This window comes from Taudactylus pleione, unplaced genomic scaffold (assembly GCF_031769625.1).
Source record: "Taudactylus pleione unplaced genomic scaffold, aTauple2 ptg001990l, whole genome shotgun sequence".
NCBI lineage: Eukaryota > Metazoa > Chordata > Amphibia > Anura > Myobatrachidae > Taudactylus > Taudactylus pleione.
In genome coordinates, this window is record NW_028286386.1 from 6634481 (window position 1) to 6652727 (window position 18247).

Genomic DNA, 18247 nt, shown 5'->3' on the forward strand with positions numbered 1-18247 from the left:
GACTCCCTGAAATAGCAGCAATCTCCCTGAAGAGTCTACCAATCTCCCTCATTTCACCTTACCCCCATTATGACACTGTTATATAAAAGAAAAAACAGAGATATATACATTCAAATGGGATCATTATTATAATTACCCTGCATTGGATATAAGGTACAATGATCCCTATGGTTACATGTATTTTCTGAGAAGTATCAGTGTGTTTTCATCAGCAAGTAGATATAACTAACCGCTTTGGGGCTCATTTACATGTGGATGTAAATCAGTTTTATGACACGCCTCTCAGATGTAGCAGTACAGTCCACTTTACCGCCGCGCTCATAGGTGCTGCTTTCACAATCTCCCTGAAAAGCTTTTTCAAAAGTAGGCAAGTATGATATAAGTTTTATACCAGTGGTTCTCAAACTTGGTCCTCCGGTACCCCAAACAGGTCATGTTTTCATCTGTGGATCTTCAAAGTGTGACAGTAAGTGATACACGGTGGTCTACAAAATATGAACTGTTAGGGGCCCTGAGAAGGGATTGAGTAAATTATACTATAGAGTAAAATGTATATGGAAATTCGTAATCGAGAAGTAATGTCCTATATATAAATGTTTCCTCCATTACTGTACTGGAGTATTGTAATCACATTATACAACACAGAGAAATGTTCTGCTGAAAGCATTTGGCATGGTTCTTTTATTAATGTATTTCTGCTTGTGCACAATGTATTGGTTAGCAAAATTTCCAAAAGTGTCATGGAACTCTTCATTATAATGTAATCTCCGTCTCGGCAGGTCTTTGAAGATAAGCGCCGGCTCTGGATGGAGGAGTTAGATGAATTAAAACAGATGTACATGACAAAGCTGCAGCAGATCTCTCAGCAGGCGTTGCGCAGCCAACGAGCCTTACAGTTGCAGCTGTATAAAGTTCAGCAGGAGAAAAAGCGTCTTCAGGAGGAGCTCAGCTCAGTGCGGGCTGAGTGTGAGCAGCTTAGACAAAAACAGCCTGAGAATCTTAGCCCTAAACTGGAAGAATCCAAATGGGAGGTAGGATGATTTATTATATCGAGTACACATGTATTCTGACCTTCATAAGGAAATTATACCAATTCCTAAAGCTATACACTATAAGATTCTGTCCAATCCGGCTGGTTGGAATAAAAATCTGGTAATGTATGGGAGCAAATGACAAATTGACCATTTGCTCCCAAAAGCTGGAGAATATTCCCAGTATTTAAAGATCAGCAGTCACAGTCATCCTTTAATAGAACACATTAATCAATACAAAGATGTGCATAATAATATCAGGTCAGCAGTTTTAAGTGTATATAGATATCAATATAGGATACAACGCATGCTTGATCTCTCATGAACAAATGCTTCACAGATATTAGTTCTAAGCTCACTCAATAATACAGCTTTGTCCAAATAGTATATCTGAGTTACACAGAAAAATTATTTGTCACAAATTGGTTATCATATAGTAATAGTGTTTAATGTCAAGCAATCAAAAAATCACAAAGAAAAAAGGTCTATGTATTAACCTGCAATTAGATGGACTGTTGCTGCATATTGTGTGCCAATATCCCCTCCACACCGAAGGGTATCTGCTGTTGACAGGATATAAAAAATAGTCTTCTGATGTAAAACAGTGCAGAAACTCACATGTAATATCACTGTCAGTGAAAGTACCCTTAGTCAAAAGCAAAGATGCAGTGAGAGAAATCAGCCAAACAAGGAATAAATAGTGTTAGCAAAAGGTATACACTGTGTAATTACGGGGATCTATGCTGCTTCCTGCTATGTTCAATAGATAGAAGATGATTGGTATCTCCACATCTGCATGGAGTAGAAAAAAAAGCTTCTGTGTGTGTGTTATTTCAGGGCAGTGAATCTGGGTGGATCTTAATATCAAAAGACAGTGCAGGATCTTATTCACAAAATAGCTGCCAGTGTAACACACAGTTTAGAGTGAAAAGTACCAGTAGGTTTAATGAAGTGTGAGCTCCAACCAAACTGGACTGTTTGCTGTGCTGTAGTGGAGTCCCGCTTGTGCACAGCAGGAACTCCCCTCCTCCAAGCGAGTTTAGTCTTGGGCTTTGTCAAGTGAAACCTGGATTAACAAACAATGATACAGACATGTCCACATACATCTATCCTCCATATGCTACAAGTCGCATTATACATAACGCATAAGCGCCGTGGGACTCTGTAACGCAAAGCGCCTTTTCGTGCAACTTTTTCCCTTCAAATCCATATTATTCACAGAGTGCAATGCGAATAGTGGACATAAGCAGCTTCTGCTGATTAAAATGATATGCGGCATGCCTATATTCTGTGTGCGACTGCAGATGTATATACATGCCAAATGCCACGCTACAGTGTCCCAGCCGCTGACACTGTAACATAGCATTTTGCATACAGATGCACCTGAAGTCGCACACAGAATATAGGCATGCTGCATATCATTTTAATCAGCAGAAGCTGCTTGTGCATCCAAATGACTTTGCTGTGCAAACAAGACGCATTTGTGAAGGAAAAAACACGACGCTCTGCGCTACCTAGCCGCACCACGGCATGGCGTGACTAGAAGGGCTGTTTAACTCGCAAGGAGGCTAGATGTATGAGGACATATTTGTACATTGGGTCCAAAAAATGAGCCAGCCCACAGCATTTGTTGTTACGATACCAGATTGCTAGGGATTGAGAATGGCAGGATTATATGATGTGAACCTGCCCCCACCTGCTCAATTCATCTAAAGGCTTTAGAGGCAGATGTACTAAGCTCTGGAAAGTGATATATTGGTGGGCAGTTTATCACTCAACGATCAGCTCCTGTCATTTTTCAAACACACAGCCTGCAACATGAGTTAGGAGCTCAGTGGCTGGTAGTTTATCACTTTCCAGAGCTTAGTACATCTCCCCCTAAGAAGCGACCATACTTTAATTGATGGTAATATTACAACCATTGGAAGAGCCTACTGAGAACCCTCCCATAGCTGTGAGTAATAGCATTACAAGGGAGAGAGAGGAGAGTTGGCCTGTATCTGAGGGAAGAAGAAAAAGCAGGATATTTTCAAAGGATCCAAAAGGTCAGAACTATCAGTTACATTTATCTGCAATTCATTTTTGGTTAGATGCACTCTATTAAAGAGCGTAACTAATGCCTTCTGCTCCCTCGCTTGTTACAAATGGTTTCCATAGGTACTTGTGTACATGACCTTCCTTCGAGGTCTTCAGATACCTAATATAAACAGCTTTCACAATTGGTGTTTGGAAGCCCGCAGCACTGTGATGTGTGACATAGTAAGAGTACCATATACCTATGTCTTTACTATAGAAATGGAAACAAACTCTCAAAGAACTTATCTATCCAGTGATTCATTACAGATTCAATTTATTTTTATTGTAGAAATTACACACGGGCTGATACCGAGTTTGATGCACTGTTGATGTCGCTACGCAGTTAAACGTTTTTTGTTCTTCTGCATATATACGTCTAAGTAGTACTGTGCATGCATCCAGAGTTCATGCGCACAGATTCTCAGTAGCTATTGAGACACATGGTCTCATAAGTGTCTTGAAAATGTATCTCTGGCTTTTCTGGGCAGTGACTGGGAGGTGGCCAAGCGAGCACAATGAGACAGTCTGTCTTATGGGAGTGTCATGGGCAGTGGTGGCTCCAGAGGTGGGACTGCGGCGCAGTCCATAATTCAGATAGGGGAGCCACACCAACTGCCACTCCAAATGCTGCCAAACATCACTGGCCGAGACTCACTGGTAGTTGGTGCGGCTCCCCTATTTGAATATGGACTGAGCTGCAGCCCCACCTCTGGAACCGCCACTGGTCACTGGCGTATTGCTGTAGTGGTTGTGTACTCTGATACATAATCATTCACATTGGAGGCCATACTCTATCTGCACCTAACATGGGGCTGATGCAAATCACGATGATTGAATCTAAAGACACACCAAGCAGTATTTCAGTGTCTAAAGATACTCAAAGTGAGCGTCTCAATCCTTGCAAACTCAGATGCATGGCTGTACACCAGTGAAGGGCTTGTAGTGGCATTTGCATAATGGCAGAGACAGGCAAAAGATGCCGAAACGGACGCAACTGCATATGAGTCAATCCGCACTACAATGTTTGAAATTAATATATATAGTTGAATTGGCTTTTATAGCGTTGGTAATTTTTTAAAACCAGGACACTTCATTTTTTTTTTTTTTCTTAAATATAACTGTATATAATTTTCAAAATGTTACAATATAATATCCCTTTTAATGGATAAGTGCATTCAATATATGTGATCCAAATGTCACTGAGATCGTGGTATCACTCTGTACAGCAATATTTCTAATGCTTGGCTTTAATGGTTGGGCAAAGCTCTCTGCAATCCCCCACATTCTTACCAGCAAATTCTTAAGAAAACACTTTTAAAAATGACTTCATTAGTCTGTACTTTCCCAGCCCTACTTTTAGATAAATGAAGACTTGGCATACATCAATACAGAATAGTAATTGCTTAATCAATAAATTCACAGCAGGTGCTAGAAAGGAAGAGGAAATCTAGAAGAGAGACATACGCTGAATAATCCCCCGGAACAACACTGTGAACCAGTATTAAAAAAAAAGCTATGCCGTTTGTAAAACTTGGCATGTCCTGTAATTATATAATGTCTCGGTGTGAACCATAGAAAGAGTCTGGGTCTTTTATTAAACAGATTTTTAGTTATTGCTTTATTAAAATAAGCACAGCTGTTCTCCATAGAACCTGCACTTCAGTGGATGACTACAGAGTAAATATCACTCGTAATTCTGCACTTACATATTTTTCTCTTCTAGAGCTAAGGATTTATTTTCTTATGTATTATGCTGTTAGAAACACTTCAGAATTGCTTTGATGATCTAACATTGCAATATGAAGATTATATGCAGGTAAATGTGTTCATTACCTAATTTTTTTATATTTTTTGCCAGATTTCTCAGAAGGCTGGTGAGATCTCTCTCCTGAAACAGCAGCTCAGAGACTCGCAGGCTGAGGTTACACAAAGGATGGGGGAGGTATTTCTGATGAAGACACAATTTCGGGAGGCAAAAGCTATAGCACGAGAAAAAGAGAAGGAGGCTGCAGACTTAAGAGGTCGTCTGCAGGCTATAGAGGATTCCAAAGGCAAAACTTCACCGATAGGAGCACATAATAATGTATGCTCTGAAGTGGATAAATCGAAATGCTGGGGAGTGAGAGAAAGTTCGGAGGCCTTGGTGGATCTAGAGAGGCTGAGGGCTGAGTTGTTGCTGGAGAGACGTCAGAATGAGGCCCAGACTTTGAATTTTGAGACTGAAAGGAAAACTTGGAAAGAAGAAAAGGAAAAAGTTCTAAGGTACCAAAAGGAGATCCAAGCCAGCTACCTAGAAATGTACCATCGCAGTCAGGCTCTTGAGAAACAGATTCACGAGCTGAAGCAGATTCCAGTACAGTTTCCGAGCACTCCTTCGCTTTGGATGGATGCTGTGGAATCCTTTGAGACCACATGAAGCTTTGAATATGCTCCATTTTATTACTGAGATGAGCTCTGTACAAGGTGACAGAGGTTCTGTTTATTTATGCGCTGTGACAATGTGAGATTCCTCCGTTATCCTCACAACTAAAATGACTGTGTTTGATGGAAATGATCTCTTGGGGCGTAGTGAAGGTGGATTATCCACTCCAGGTCAATACCATTTGATCATTAAAACTGTTGTGCTTTTATGAAGTTGAGATGGTCCACGTTGAATGAAGCCAGAGTGACCAATGAGACCTACAGTTTGAGTGATTTTTTGTGTATTACATGCAGGAAGTCCTTGATTTACTAGGAAAATGGTCATTCTATACTTGTGAATAAAATGGCAAATAAGAAGGGAAGGGTTGTACATTAGTGTAATGCAATTGAAGGACTGCACTGAAACATGAATCCATATTAGAGATTACATTGTTGTTCCTTTTGGTTGGAGGAGATAATACGATGTTAAATAGAATAGATGTGTTCTTGAAACTCTGCCTGTGTGTAGAGGTCTTGCAGCACTTTATCTAGTCTCTGGCCACTTGTTTCTTGTGGCTCTGTGGACAATTTGTTTTTTGAACTGTGAAGACAAGCCTATATCTTTTAGGAGCATTTTGACAAGTAACCTTTTGTAATTTAACAAATGATCTAATTTTTTTAAATTAATTAGGTTAATAGAGTATCTTTAAAAAAAAAATCGTTGCACAGAGATTCCAGTAATTCACTGTAACTTTAGTTAGGAGGAAAGAAATGGGCTTAAACAATCTACTTGGCAGGGCTGTATTTATATCAGTGTGGTTTTCGGTCACTGACTAAAGATATGAAAGTCCAGAGTGACCAAGGTAAGACCCCTTGTTTGACAAAACTGTCCCCTTGTTATTTGAATCTGCTTACAGTATTTCTTGATTTTCAAAACCGGTTATATAGGAATATTTGCATTATAACATGTTAACCGTAACCAGAATATAAACACGTATCTCAAAATACTGACCGATGAAAGAAGGTAATTTTTTTTATATTAAAAGAGATACTTGCAGAATCAGATAATTTTATTAGATTATAACTCCAGGAATTGACTGCCCTTGTCCAATACAGAGTTTATTAGCATAATTTCCCTTTTTGTGCAATGTGGGTCTAGCATGAGAAGTATAAAGGGGCCTATCCATTACCCAACTTTGTGAACAATCCGACCAAAACCAGGAGGTTTTGGTCGCATTGTTCACAAAGTTAGGTAATGGATAGCCGGCAAGGACCAGCGATGCGCGTACACGCTGGGTCCTTGCCGTCCCCGACTATCTACTGAACATGCTCGTCAGCCTGGCAATGCTCATCAGGTTCGGCATGTTCAGAGATAGGAGGTCGGGCTTCTGCACTGAATGACGTTCAGTGAACGCCGTTCAGTGTGGGTACCATACCTCGGCGACCTGAAGGTCTGAACACTAGACGTTCAGGCTTTCAGGTCGCCTAGTGGATAGGACCTTTAACTCTTTGGGCAACAAACCACAAGTGAATGAGACTAATCTCTGAATAGTACATCACTGCACTGAAGGTGCAAGTCATAATGAATCTTGAACGAACAACCTGTAGTACATTTTAGTAATGTTGATAATTACATGTTCGGTCTATACTGAGTGAAATGTCAGTTGTTGTGTGATGTTTGTTTTCTAGGTCTGTGTGTTACTTGTTTTTTTCTTTTCCCCCACAATTATCAGAATTTAAATGTGAACCTAATCTTTTGACATCAATTGCAAATAAATTGGACCTTTTTGTATTTGTAAATTATGGATGACTGCTTGTCTGTGTTTATGGGCCAGAAAAGTTATCTGATGGGAAACATCAGGGGGAATACTGGACTTCTAGGGAAAGGGTGGGGGATTCTTACTCTTGATAGATTTGGGAACAAAGTAAAAAAAAATAAAAGCAATGTGCATTAGAAAATGACACCTAAAGACTGTACGCATATTAATAGATAGTAGATAACAAAATAAAATGGCTCTAAAGAAACTAATACGAATGTCCGCTCTAATCAACTTAAAATCATCATAATAATTAAAATGACAGTTGGGCTATATGAGTAAAGCTGGGTGCTTTACAACTAAGAAATGAATACTAAAGTCTAATATGAATACTGCATTTTTTTTTCTTTGACCTTAGGAAAAAAATTAAATGTAGTAAAAAGTTACCTACGCTTCTCTGCAGTTTATTGGCTGCTGATAGTGATGTGAAGCACTGGGCGAATAACTAACATTAATGGCTGTATTTACTAAGCTTTGTGTTTTCAAAGCCAGTGATTTTCAGTTCTCTCCAGAAGGTGATGAGGTTAGGAGGCTGATACTACAAGCAGAGAGTGACTGATAGCTTTGTAGACTTGCTGCGCAGTAATTCTACAAAGTGATTTGGCTGACACTGGGCCAGTGGTGTCAGAGTGGTTTCATTATTCAGTCCCATTAGGACACTATTCCTATGGAATAGGTCTCTGCTCTCTGTTATGAGGAGATAATGTGCTGCTGGCTGGGTGGGGAATGTTGGAATAATTCATTTTGGAGCATTTTCTTTGTAGGGATTTTCTGATCCTTTAAATTCAGGTCAAGCCTGTCAACGTTATACTCGGAATTAATGCATTTTGTGTACAAGCCATTCAAAATTCTTTAAAACCATTCAGTGAATATTAGAAGAAACCGAGTAATTGGAAAACACTATTTTACACATATTCTCTCCATTTGAGGAGTTTTTCACATTGGAATATGAGTTGCAGGTATTATTTTCATCATTTCTTTTTAAAGTGCCACAAAGGTTCTGCAGTGCTGTAGGAAGAGTCATTTATTTATTTGTTTTTGTTTTTTTTAAATACATCTGAAAATGCAGGAAAAATGTCTGCACTCCTTACGCCGATGTGATGGGTATAGTTCATGAGCATTACATTTAGATTCCTACTCATGCTATGGGATTCATTTGTTTAGTCTGTACCAAAAATTAGGTTTGCTTCATTTCATTGTACTGGAAATGACCCAACTGCCTGCCCTGTTTTCCCCAGGTTTTTTTTTTTTTTTTTTTTTTTAAGTATTTAAAACTATGGTCGTATCAATGAACCACAGACTTTACAATGACTTTTGTATGTAGTCACTTAACTGTAAATTAGTAGTTGTGAACCCGTCCTTACAGTGCTGTGGCATTTAGTGTGATGACGTTGCATTCATTGTTTCAAAAACCTGAGAGAGGAAACTACCTCTAAATATAATTCTATTGGTACGTGGCACAAGGAAGCCAAACTCTGCAGGAATCACAATGCACATTCTCCCATGAAATGTGACTCCCTGAACTCTTGTCCTTTTGTGCTTCTTCTAGAAATTATCCATATGAAATGTTCACAATAAAAAAAAAAAAATGAAACTTGACAGTTTGTTGTTTTACTTTGTGAATTACATAGAATCCTTGGAGCAAGTGCTCACTTGTCACCGGCAGCTGCTGAGAGATGAAGATCTGAGAGTAAATCGCAGTGGGTGTCTACAAAACTTGGCAGGCAGAGCAGAAACCAACCCTAGCTGTATCAGAGTGTCCTGGAAGAGACACAAAATGATTCATCGCATGCCCAAAAATCTTGCTCTCCGCATTTCTAGTGTTCCTTTATGTATGAAGTGTCAAAAGTTCTCTCTCGCACAGTTCTGCATTATTTTTAAACGCTTCATACAAGATCACAGGCTAGTGGTGTATTTTGATGTGTAAGTAGCACTATTACATTGACACAATCAGGTGCAAGTTTGGTCCAACAAGGCGAAATCACGCCCCCCAATGACTAATTGGGCATTGGGAAGGTTTAAATTAGCTTAATAGGGCCAGTAATTACATGTCATTTTTGGGAGTGAAAAAAAAATAAATGACCTCACTTTCCCCAAAATAAGCTTTTTAGCTAAATAATGCACCCCAAATTTAATGAAACTAATTATTTCAACAAAAAAAAAAGCTTTTTATAATTTTTTTAAATTTAAGTTGCCTCAGATTACCCCAAAAGCATTTTTTTTTTTGCATTTTCAGTTTAATTCCTTTGTAATTAAACGAAATTCTACATCTTATTAGAATATTTCACTTTTTAAAAAAATGTACAAATCAGTCATTTGACACTTTTTAAGAGCGTACAGTACTTTCCCTATGCTCACTTAAGGTGCCCACACACTAGGTGATTTGGTCACGATCCGATATTGTGTCCGATTTCTCCCCCGGCAGCTCCCCGGCAGTTGTGGGCATGATTTGGTGTTAAAAGCTATTCAAATTGGCCCACGATCTATCGTGCATCCTAACTATTCCAGTGCATCGTGACTGAGATTTTCAGATTTTGCCTGCAGCATGCAAGATCTGAAGATGCAATGTACGACCAGCGGGGTATGCGCATTGGCATCTTGATCGTGGGTGGACACTCACGATTAGGGCATATATTACACAATCTGTCATTCCGATGCGTCGGAATCTGGCTGATCATGTAAAATATCGACTAGTGTGTGGGCACCTTTAGTCTATATGATTTTGCTAATGAAGTTACACTTTTTTGGGGTCCTGGAAGATCTCACTTTTTCATTCTATTTTCCCTGTTCACTTATTGTACAAAATTTGTGCACACTCATTGCAAGTAGTGCGAATTGGCATTTCTAATTGATTTGTGAGTATCTTGGATGTGCGCATGAAGGCGAAGTGTGCGAATTTAAGGCTTTTTGCAAACTTGCACCTAATTCAATTCCCCCAATGCATATGCAGTTGGACGATTGTTGCGTACTGCGCATGCACCGCAGTATGCAAAGGCTACACTGTGATCGCACTGCGATGACGCAGAGCACGGTAAGCCATCGCAGAGTGAGTGGTTGGAGAAACGCAGGCGTGCCTGTCCGTTTTGAACGCCATTATATGGGCATGCATAAATTAGTCACTGCGACCGCATACGCAACTTGAGTACTCACTGCGTGCAACGAGGTTAGCAATTAATGAGTAAGGTCAGGGCTGCTGTAATTCTGCGTGAGGGGTCGATGGTACTCGATGTTTCCGATATGTACGTAGGACGGCAAGGTATTACGGATGTGAGACAGCTGTAGTGGGAGGCAGTGGGCTACTCTATACTGGTAGTGCGACGGCATTGCGATAGCATTTATTAGCATATTTTCGCAGCAGACCTGCGTGCAATTACAGAGCTGCCATCGCACTAGCGATCCGTAATGAATCAGGCCCAGAGTTCGATATGGACTCTGAAATTAACTTTGTAGCAGGGCCAGCTACAGGGTTCTGAACACCCTGTGCCAGCTCTTGAGAAGACGCCCTAACATCACACGCAGAAAATTGGGGGGCGTGGCCTAATTACCATAGGCCACGCCCCCTGTGTGACATTATTTGGAGGCGTGCCTTCTTGGCACGCCTCCAAATAACGTCAGACTGGGGGTAAAGCCCAGCACTCCGTCACTGGCTGGGCTTCCCCAAGCCCTCTCCCATCAGTGAATGGTTGCCGCGCGCATCATCCATTCACACTCCGGGGGTCCGGCACCGCTGCTTCCCAACCTCCCAATTTGACCACCCGTGGGCCACTTCGGCCCGCAGATGTTTCAGCGGGACAGTACTGTCCCGCTGAAATCGGGATGCTGGGGAGGGGTGCGACCGCACTGGTCGAACACCCCTAGAGCCGGCCCTGGTTTGTAGAATTGTGATGGCCTAGTTATTTGTTTATATATTTTTTTTTTTGTACGTTTTTCAAAAAAAGGTACAAATAATCATATACAAATCAGTTTGGCCAAACTAACAATAACAGAAATATGGTAGGATTACTCCTACCAGCAATCATTCACCATAAGGATATCTAGATAAGATACAATATTATTTTATTAGTATAAAATACTAAGGTGACCTTGATGGCAATCTTCAAAAAGAGGAACATTAGTCATCACAAGTGTAATTAGAACAATATTCAAAAATCAAAACAACATAGATAAAACAACAACAACATAAATAGAAATTCCTGTCTGCCCATCTGGTGTGGCTAGGGCCGGTATCCAATTAGCCCCAATATATATTTTCTGGGGCAAAAAAAAACGCAGAAAAATTGAGATCATCGGCAAAAAAAATCTTAACACTGTATCCTATTTGTTCTGCCAATCATTTTGGGGATTATTTTTCGGGACACATCAGGTCCTGAAAAAAAATGTATAGCCCCGGGGGATCCATTAGCAGCAGTAATTAACAGCTGCTATTTGGATACTGGCCTAAGTGACATATCTTTGTTATTGCATAACGTAGAAATGGTATCATACATTTGAAATATTTTAAGCAAGGAAGCACATGAGTACAGAGGGAGGATTAATGGACCAGAACATCTCTATAGAATTACATTGACCTAGCCATAGTGACATATGGCACTATACTGGAAGTATAAGGGAGTAAAGCCCGGTACACATTAAACGATGTGTGTACCCAGCAATATCGGCAGTGGCAGGACCCGGCGGGGGTTCTGTCATCGGTAAGTGCATACACACTTGCAAATGCCAGCAATGTCAAATGACATCGGGGGAGTAGGTGGGGCCATGCTGCATTGGCAGCATGGTATCACTAATGATATCCCCAGATTGAGCTGCATATACAGACGACTGGGGATATTGTTAATGTCCCCCGAGAACGCGCATCACAGTACTGATGGTAGCGCTCACCATTCCTTCTCCGGACAAGTGTTTTTCCAGATGCTCCAAACAATCTGAAAGGGGATTCATCAGAGAAAATAACTTTAATCCAGTCCTCAGCAGTCCAATCCCTGTACCTTTCTGAAGAAAATCAGTCTGTCTCTGATGTTATTCCTGGAGAGAAGTGACTTCTTTGCTGCCCTTCTTGACACCAGGCCATCCTCCAAAAGTCTTCGTTCTGTGTCATGCCAACAGTAAAGCATCCTGAGACCATTCATGTGTGGGGTTGCTTCTCGGGCAAAATTGTGCGTGAGTCCACTCCCTTGGTTAAGAACACAGCCATGAATAAAGAATGGTACCAAAACATCTTCCAAGAGCAACTTCTCCCAACCATCCAAGAACAGTTTGGTGACGAACAATGCCTTTTCTAACATGATGGAGCACCTTGCCATAAGGCAAAAGTGATAACGAAGTGGCTTGGGGGACAAAACATCGGAATTTTGGGTCCATGGACAGGAAACTCCTCAGACCTCAATCCCATTGATAACTTATGGTCAATCCTCAAGAAGCGGGTGGACAAACAAAAACCCACAAATGATGACAAACTCCAAGCATTGATCAGGCAAGAATGGGTGTCCATCAGTCAGTATGTGGCCCAGAAGTTGACTGAAAGTATGCCAGGGAGAATTGCAGAGGTCTTGAAAAAGAAGGGTCAACACTGCAAATACTGACTCTTTGCATAAACTTAATGTAATTGTCAATAAAAGCCTTTGACACTTATGAAATGCTTGTAATTTTACTTCAGTATACCATAGTAACGTCTGACAAAAAGGTCTAAAAACACTGAAGCAGCAAACTTTGTGAAAACCAATACTTGTGTCATTCTCAAAACTTTTGGCCATGGCTGTAGAAATAGGTTATCTAAATATGTGCAGATTAGCCTAGTTTTAGGCATAAATTGAACAGTGTAGGGATTACTTTGTAGATAATGGGGTTAATATATCATTATATATAGTATTAGCATTTCAATGTAGATATACTATGCAAATAGGATATATGTTGAGATAACAGTTATTATCCCTAATTACACTAATAAAAATACATAATCAGCATGTGTCATGTCATGAATCATTAGAATCCTTTTGACCCTCCTAATTGATTATACATGATAGCATTTTTGCGGTATGGTATTTTCCAACATATTCAGTTTATATTAAACTACTCTTGGAGTACAGAGAGAGAGAGACAGAGAGAGAGACATCTCTGTTCTCTTAGGTGTAATGTGTATAGAGAGCCAGAGCCCTAACTAGACATTTTGGTGACCTGTGCGAGAAAGAGTATTGGTGCATCGCCCCCCTCCCCAGATTCAGCACTCACCTGCCCAATAAATTAGAATTATCCATATTGTGCCAAGTATAAGGCACTAATGTAGCAGGTGACCACCACATATATAATAATGTATTTTTGTTTGCCATCATCTTATTTATATGAAGACACACAATGATCCTATGTCTTTATTTAAATAAGACGATGGAAAACAAGAAGACAGTATTGTATATTTGGTGGTCACCTGCTACATTAGTGCCTTATACTTGGCACAGTATGGATCATTTTAATATTAATATAATATCGGGTCATGTTATAAACCAACTTTCCCCCCAGTCCCCCTTCCTTCCTGGGGTTCTCTCTCCTGTATGCAGTCAGCAGCACTCACCTGGTCAATAATACTGTATGACCAGGCACAGGATGAGTGACTGATACCTTTGTTTGTAGTTAGACTGACACTGTCAGTGTCACTGGAGTACTGCCTGGACCGGACCCTGCCTGCCGCCGTGTCTGCGCCCCCAAATACAACTGCAGCTCACTCATGCCAGTGCCACTGTGGGAGTGTGGAGAGGAGACGTCATGACGTCTCCCAGACCCTACAGAGAGTGCGGCGAGTGCGTGTGCCGGCCGGGAGAGGCACAGCTGAGGGAGATTGACAGACGGCAGGAGCTTCTGTGAAGGAACCTGGCGCCAGGGGTGTATCTAGTGATCCAAGCGCCCCTGGCAATGTAATGGACTGGCGCCCCCCCATGCAGTGCCCCCAATAGTAATCCCCCTTATGCTGCATTGCCCCCAGTAGTAGCCCCCCTATACAGTGCCCCCAGTAGTAGCCCCCCTATACAGTGCCCCCCAGTAGTAGTCCCCCCTATATAGTGCCCCCAGTAGTGGCCACCCACCCCCTAATTTGCCCCCATTAGTGGCCACCCCTATACAGTGCTCCCAGTAGTGGCCACCCCCATAAATTGCCCCCAGTAGTGGCCACTCCTATACAGTGCCCCCCAGTAACAGGCACCCCCCCATAAAGTGCCCCCAGGAGCTGCCACCCCCTATTTCAGTGCCCCCCCTGTAGTGCCAGGCTTACACACACAAACACACACACAAAGAACAAAAAAAAAATTCAACTTACCTGGTCCCCGCTCCTGACGCGACCGTCGCTGTCCGCTCTGAGTCCCGGCCACTCTTCTCCTGCATGGGAGAGACGTCATGACGTGTGACGTCTCTCCCATCACTGCGGGGGGAGCCGGCACATGGAGCTCATTAGTGAGCTCCAGCCGGCTCCCTCCGCGGACGACGCAGCAGCTAATGAGAGTCTGTCTGACTCTCATTGGCTGGCTGCTATTACACACACACACAGACGCCGCTGGCAGCTGTGTGTTTGTAAATGGTGTAGGGCAGACCGCTATCACTGCCGGGGGACTTGTCCACCCCTTGGCTACTGGTGGCACTGCCGGATGGCGCCCCCCCTTTGGTCGGTGCCCCTGGCGAGTGCCATCCTGGCCAATGGGTAGATACGCTCCTGCCTGGCGCACAGCGTTGCTGGGTGGCCCGGGACATACAAATTGCCGTGGACAGCCAGTTCCATCCCAGGGCACCCTGCACTATGTGTTGTGGCACTGGCTGCACCACCCTAGTTAAGGCCCTGTAGAGAGCAGCAATAGAGTAACTAATTCCTGAACCAATATACTCTGTAACTGCTGTGTGCGGTCTGCACAGAACAGCTGTTCAGGGAGAGTATGGTCAGAAAGTACCTGGGAAAAAAGGTCACTTCTGCTTTCTGTGTATGGTTAGCCAGCGTGCTCCCTGTTGCTATGGAATACAGGGATCCTACGCCGGACCGGATGAGAAAGTGAAGAGATGAGGAGGTAAATACCACTCTGTTAGGTCTGATGCAATATCAGATCAATGTCTTTCGCTACCAACTGTCATATCGTCCAGTCTGTGCAGACAGGAACTAGAACCAGACTTGTGTTCCCCCCTCCCCCCAAAAATGGATTTGTTCACCTGGTCAGCTTAGTATGTTCTTCATTGGTCTCACACTATATTGGATTAGTTTACCAATGACCGTGAAAATCTCGCTGATGGATGTAATGAGTCGCCAATGAAATCTCCTGTGATGTCACAGGAGTGAGTCTCAAATCAGTGTTCTTTATATGGAGGGCAGGTTATATTAGTATATGGTGGGAATATTACCTAGTCTATCTCTATGTAAGAGGCTTATCTTTAAATAATGATAGACATCCTTACAAAGTTTATTATTTGTTACTTAGTAACCATTATGGACCACTAGAAGTAGATTGATATAGTGTCTGCATTTCATTCTGTTTTTTTTAATGGTTCATTTGGAAACTGTTTTAATTCAGTTATCTAATAACTGGTTTAAGTAAACAAATGTTATGAAAATATATGAATCACATTGTATGGATTTCCCTAGTATAAACTACAATACCAGTTTAGCGGCATTTAGCAATACAATACATGCTTATTGTTTTGGATTTAGATTATTTTTTCATTAGCAAGATAGAGATACAGCATCAAATTGTATATAAAGTGTGCCGTGCACAGCAGGACCAGCCTATAGTCAACAGGAAACAATTGCAAAGACCGTGTAAGACATCTCGGTGAAACAAAAAAGAAAAGAAGCTGTGCTGAAATAAAAGAACATAGCATGAAAGGAAGGCAGAAGAGATGCTTTCCCAGTCCTCGGACGATCTACTCCTATGTCTCTTTCCCAGGCCAGTTCATGTGGCTCCTTAAGATGTTGTTTATGAGAAATCAAGAGGCCATAGAGAGACGATATGAGGGCGCGGGAATTCATGCACTGAAGACAAAAGGTCTCCAAAGGAGTAGATTGAGATCTACGGCGGGAGCCAAATTGAGAGGAATAAGAGTGACACCGCTGAAGGTATTAGTAGAAACATTTAGAAGAAAGGCCAAATCTACTCCGCAGGGTGGTGAATTTGGGAAATGTGGCTAAAAGTCGGGGAAGAATTTGATATTGTGCCTGATCCAGAATAGGTGCTCCATTGTTTTTGTTTTTTTAGATATGTAATTTTATATATATGTACACTGTGCGTATATATCTATACTTATGATAGAGTTGTGATAGTTGTGTCTGTACATGTACTCCTTGGGACTGTGTAAGAACTATGGAGACAAAAATAATTTTTATTGGAATTTTTGTTTGTCGCAAAAACTACGGGGTGAATTTGGATTGCGTTTTCAATACAGTATAGCTTATTCACCTAGAAAGAAACTGAGATATGTTTTATCTCAATGTAACATCAGGGAAAGGAGCAATAAAAGAAAAAACATCGTCGATCGTCGGTGTATGCAGTGTGCAGGCTTTTCAAGCCAAAAATTACTATGTATATATGAATAGAATTTTTTGGGGGGCAAATATACTTTTAGGAACTGTTTATGAACTATGGAGACAAAACATTTTTTATCGGAATTTCCACAGGCTCCTCAAGTCCAAAATTACTATATATAAATATATATAATAGATCTATATATATTGCACTCCCCAAACACAAACATTTATAAATGTATGCATACAGAAATACATACATATATATATCTCAAGATCTAGTTCACAGGAAATTCCAACTCTATATATTAAACACTAATCAGGCAGCTTATCTTGACTCATGAAGTTGCAGTATGCATGTCAATCCAGTTGATGGCACACCAAGACAAAAATTATATATCATAGAGTCGTTGCACATGTTACTTGCAACCTTTCAGTGTTACTGTAGGTTAAGGAGCCTTTACGTTGCTCACTCACGAGTTAGTAGCCCCAAGCATCTTTTTGTGTTAATTCCTCTAGAAAAAACTGCAAATATTGTTTACAAAGACATTTTGTGATCAATGTCTACAATATAAAATATACATCACAATATTATATGACACAAATGTTTTTGTAAAATTAGTACCGCTGAGCAATCACAGACATCTACACAAACAAAGCTGCAGGCATATACACACTGCCTAAGCTGGCTTGCCTTCTTCCCATAGTGCATCCTGGTGCCTTCCCCAGGTAAATGGTATTTTACACTGTTACATTGTGTCATGTGTACCATTGTGTAATTGGTGTTATACATTGTTTATTTTTTATGTTTTTATATAAACGTTTATACTGCTATTGGAAATTTGATCCGATGGTAATTATTAATGTGAAATGGAGTAGTAATATAGGGTTAATATTGCTAAATTAAAATGGTGACTTTTGCAAGTCGTGTATAATGAAACTTATGCTAGCTCTTTATAGAATGCAATATTTCAAACACGCTTTATAAGACAGCAGCTCTATCAAGGGTTAAGTATTAGGAGCCTTCATAAAATACCCCCGGTAATGAGTGAGAGATTACTAGACCTTGATTTGTAGATAGATTATAAACTTTGCATATGTTAATAAGACATAACTGATTGGCTGTTAGCTAAGATAAGACTGCCTGACAGCTGCACCAATGCCAGCCCCCTGGCAAATTCAAACAACGAAATGCATTAGGGCCTGGATTGCTGAAGCTGTGTTTGAGTGATCTCAAACACAGCTCTTTGGTGGTCCTGGCATGCTGTGGCTTCCCTGAGACGATCAGCAGTTCCCGGAGATGCAGGAAAGATCTGATGGAGTTTGTAATACACCATGTTGTAACCAGCCCACAACAGTTTGTATGCTGGTACGAGTTCACTTTACTGGCCTTTGACTATTATGTGACTGTGATCTATATCACTGCCTCTGCTGGCGTGCCT

General features: G+C 41.1%; 1 protein-coding gene across 4 annotated transcripts in view; it reads left to right on the plus strand.

The window, feature by feature from the left end:
• Positions 1–7987, plus strand: part of N4BP3 (NEDD4 binding protein 3) — a 63039-nt gene extending 55052 nt beyond the window's left edge. For all 4 annotated transcript variants that reach the window (XM_088465423.1, XM_088465425.1, XM_088465424.1 and 1 more), the window contains exons 4-5: positions 780–1031; positions 4966–7987. In XM_088465423.1, coding sequence (XP_088321549.1) covers positions 780–1031; positions 4966–5523 — 810 coding nt within the window. In that variant the 3' untranslated portion in view covers positions 5524–7987. The remainder of the gene's footprint in view (positions 1–779; positions 1032–4965) is intronic.
• The last annotated feature ends 10260 nt before the right edge of the window (positions 7988–18247 follow it).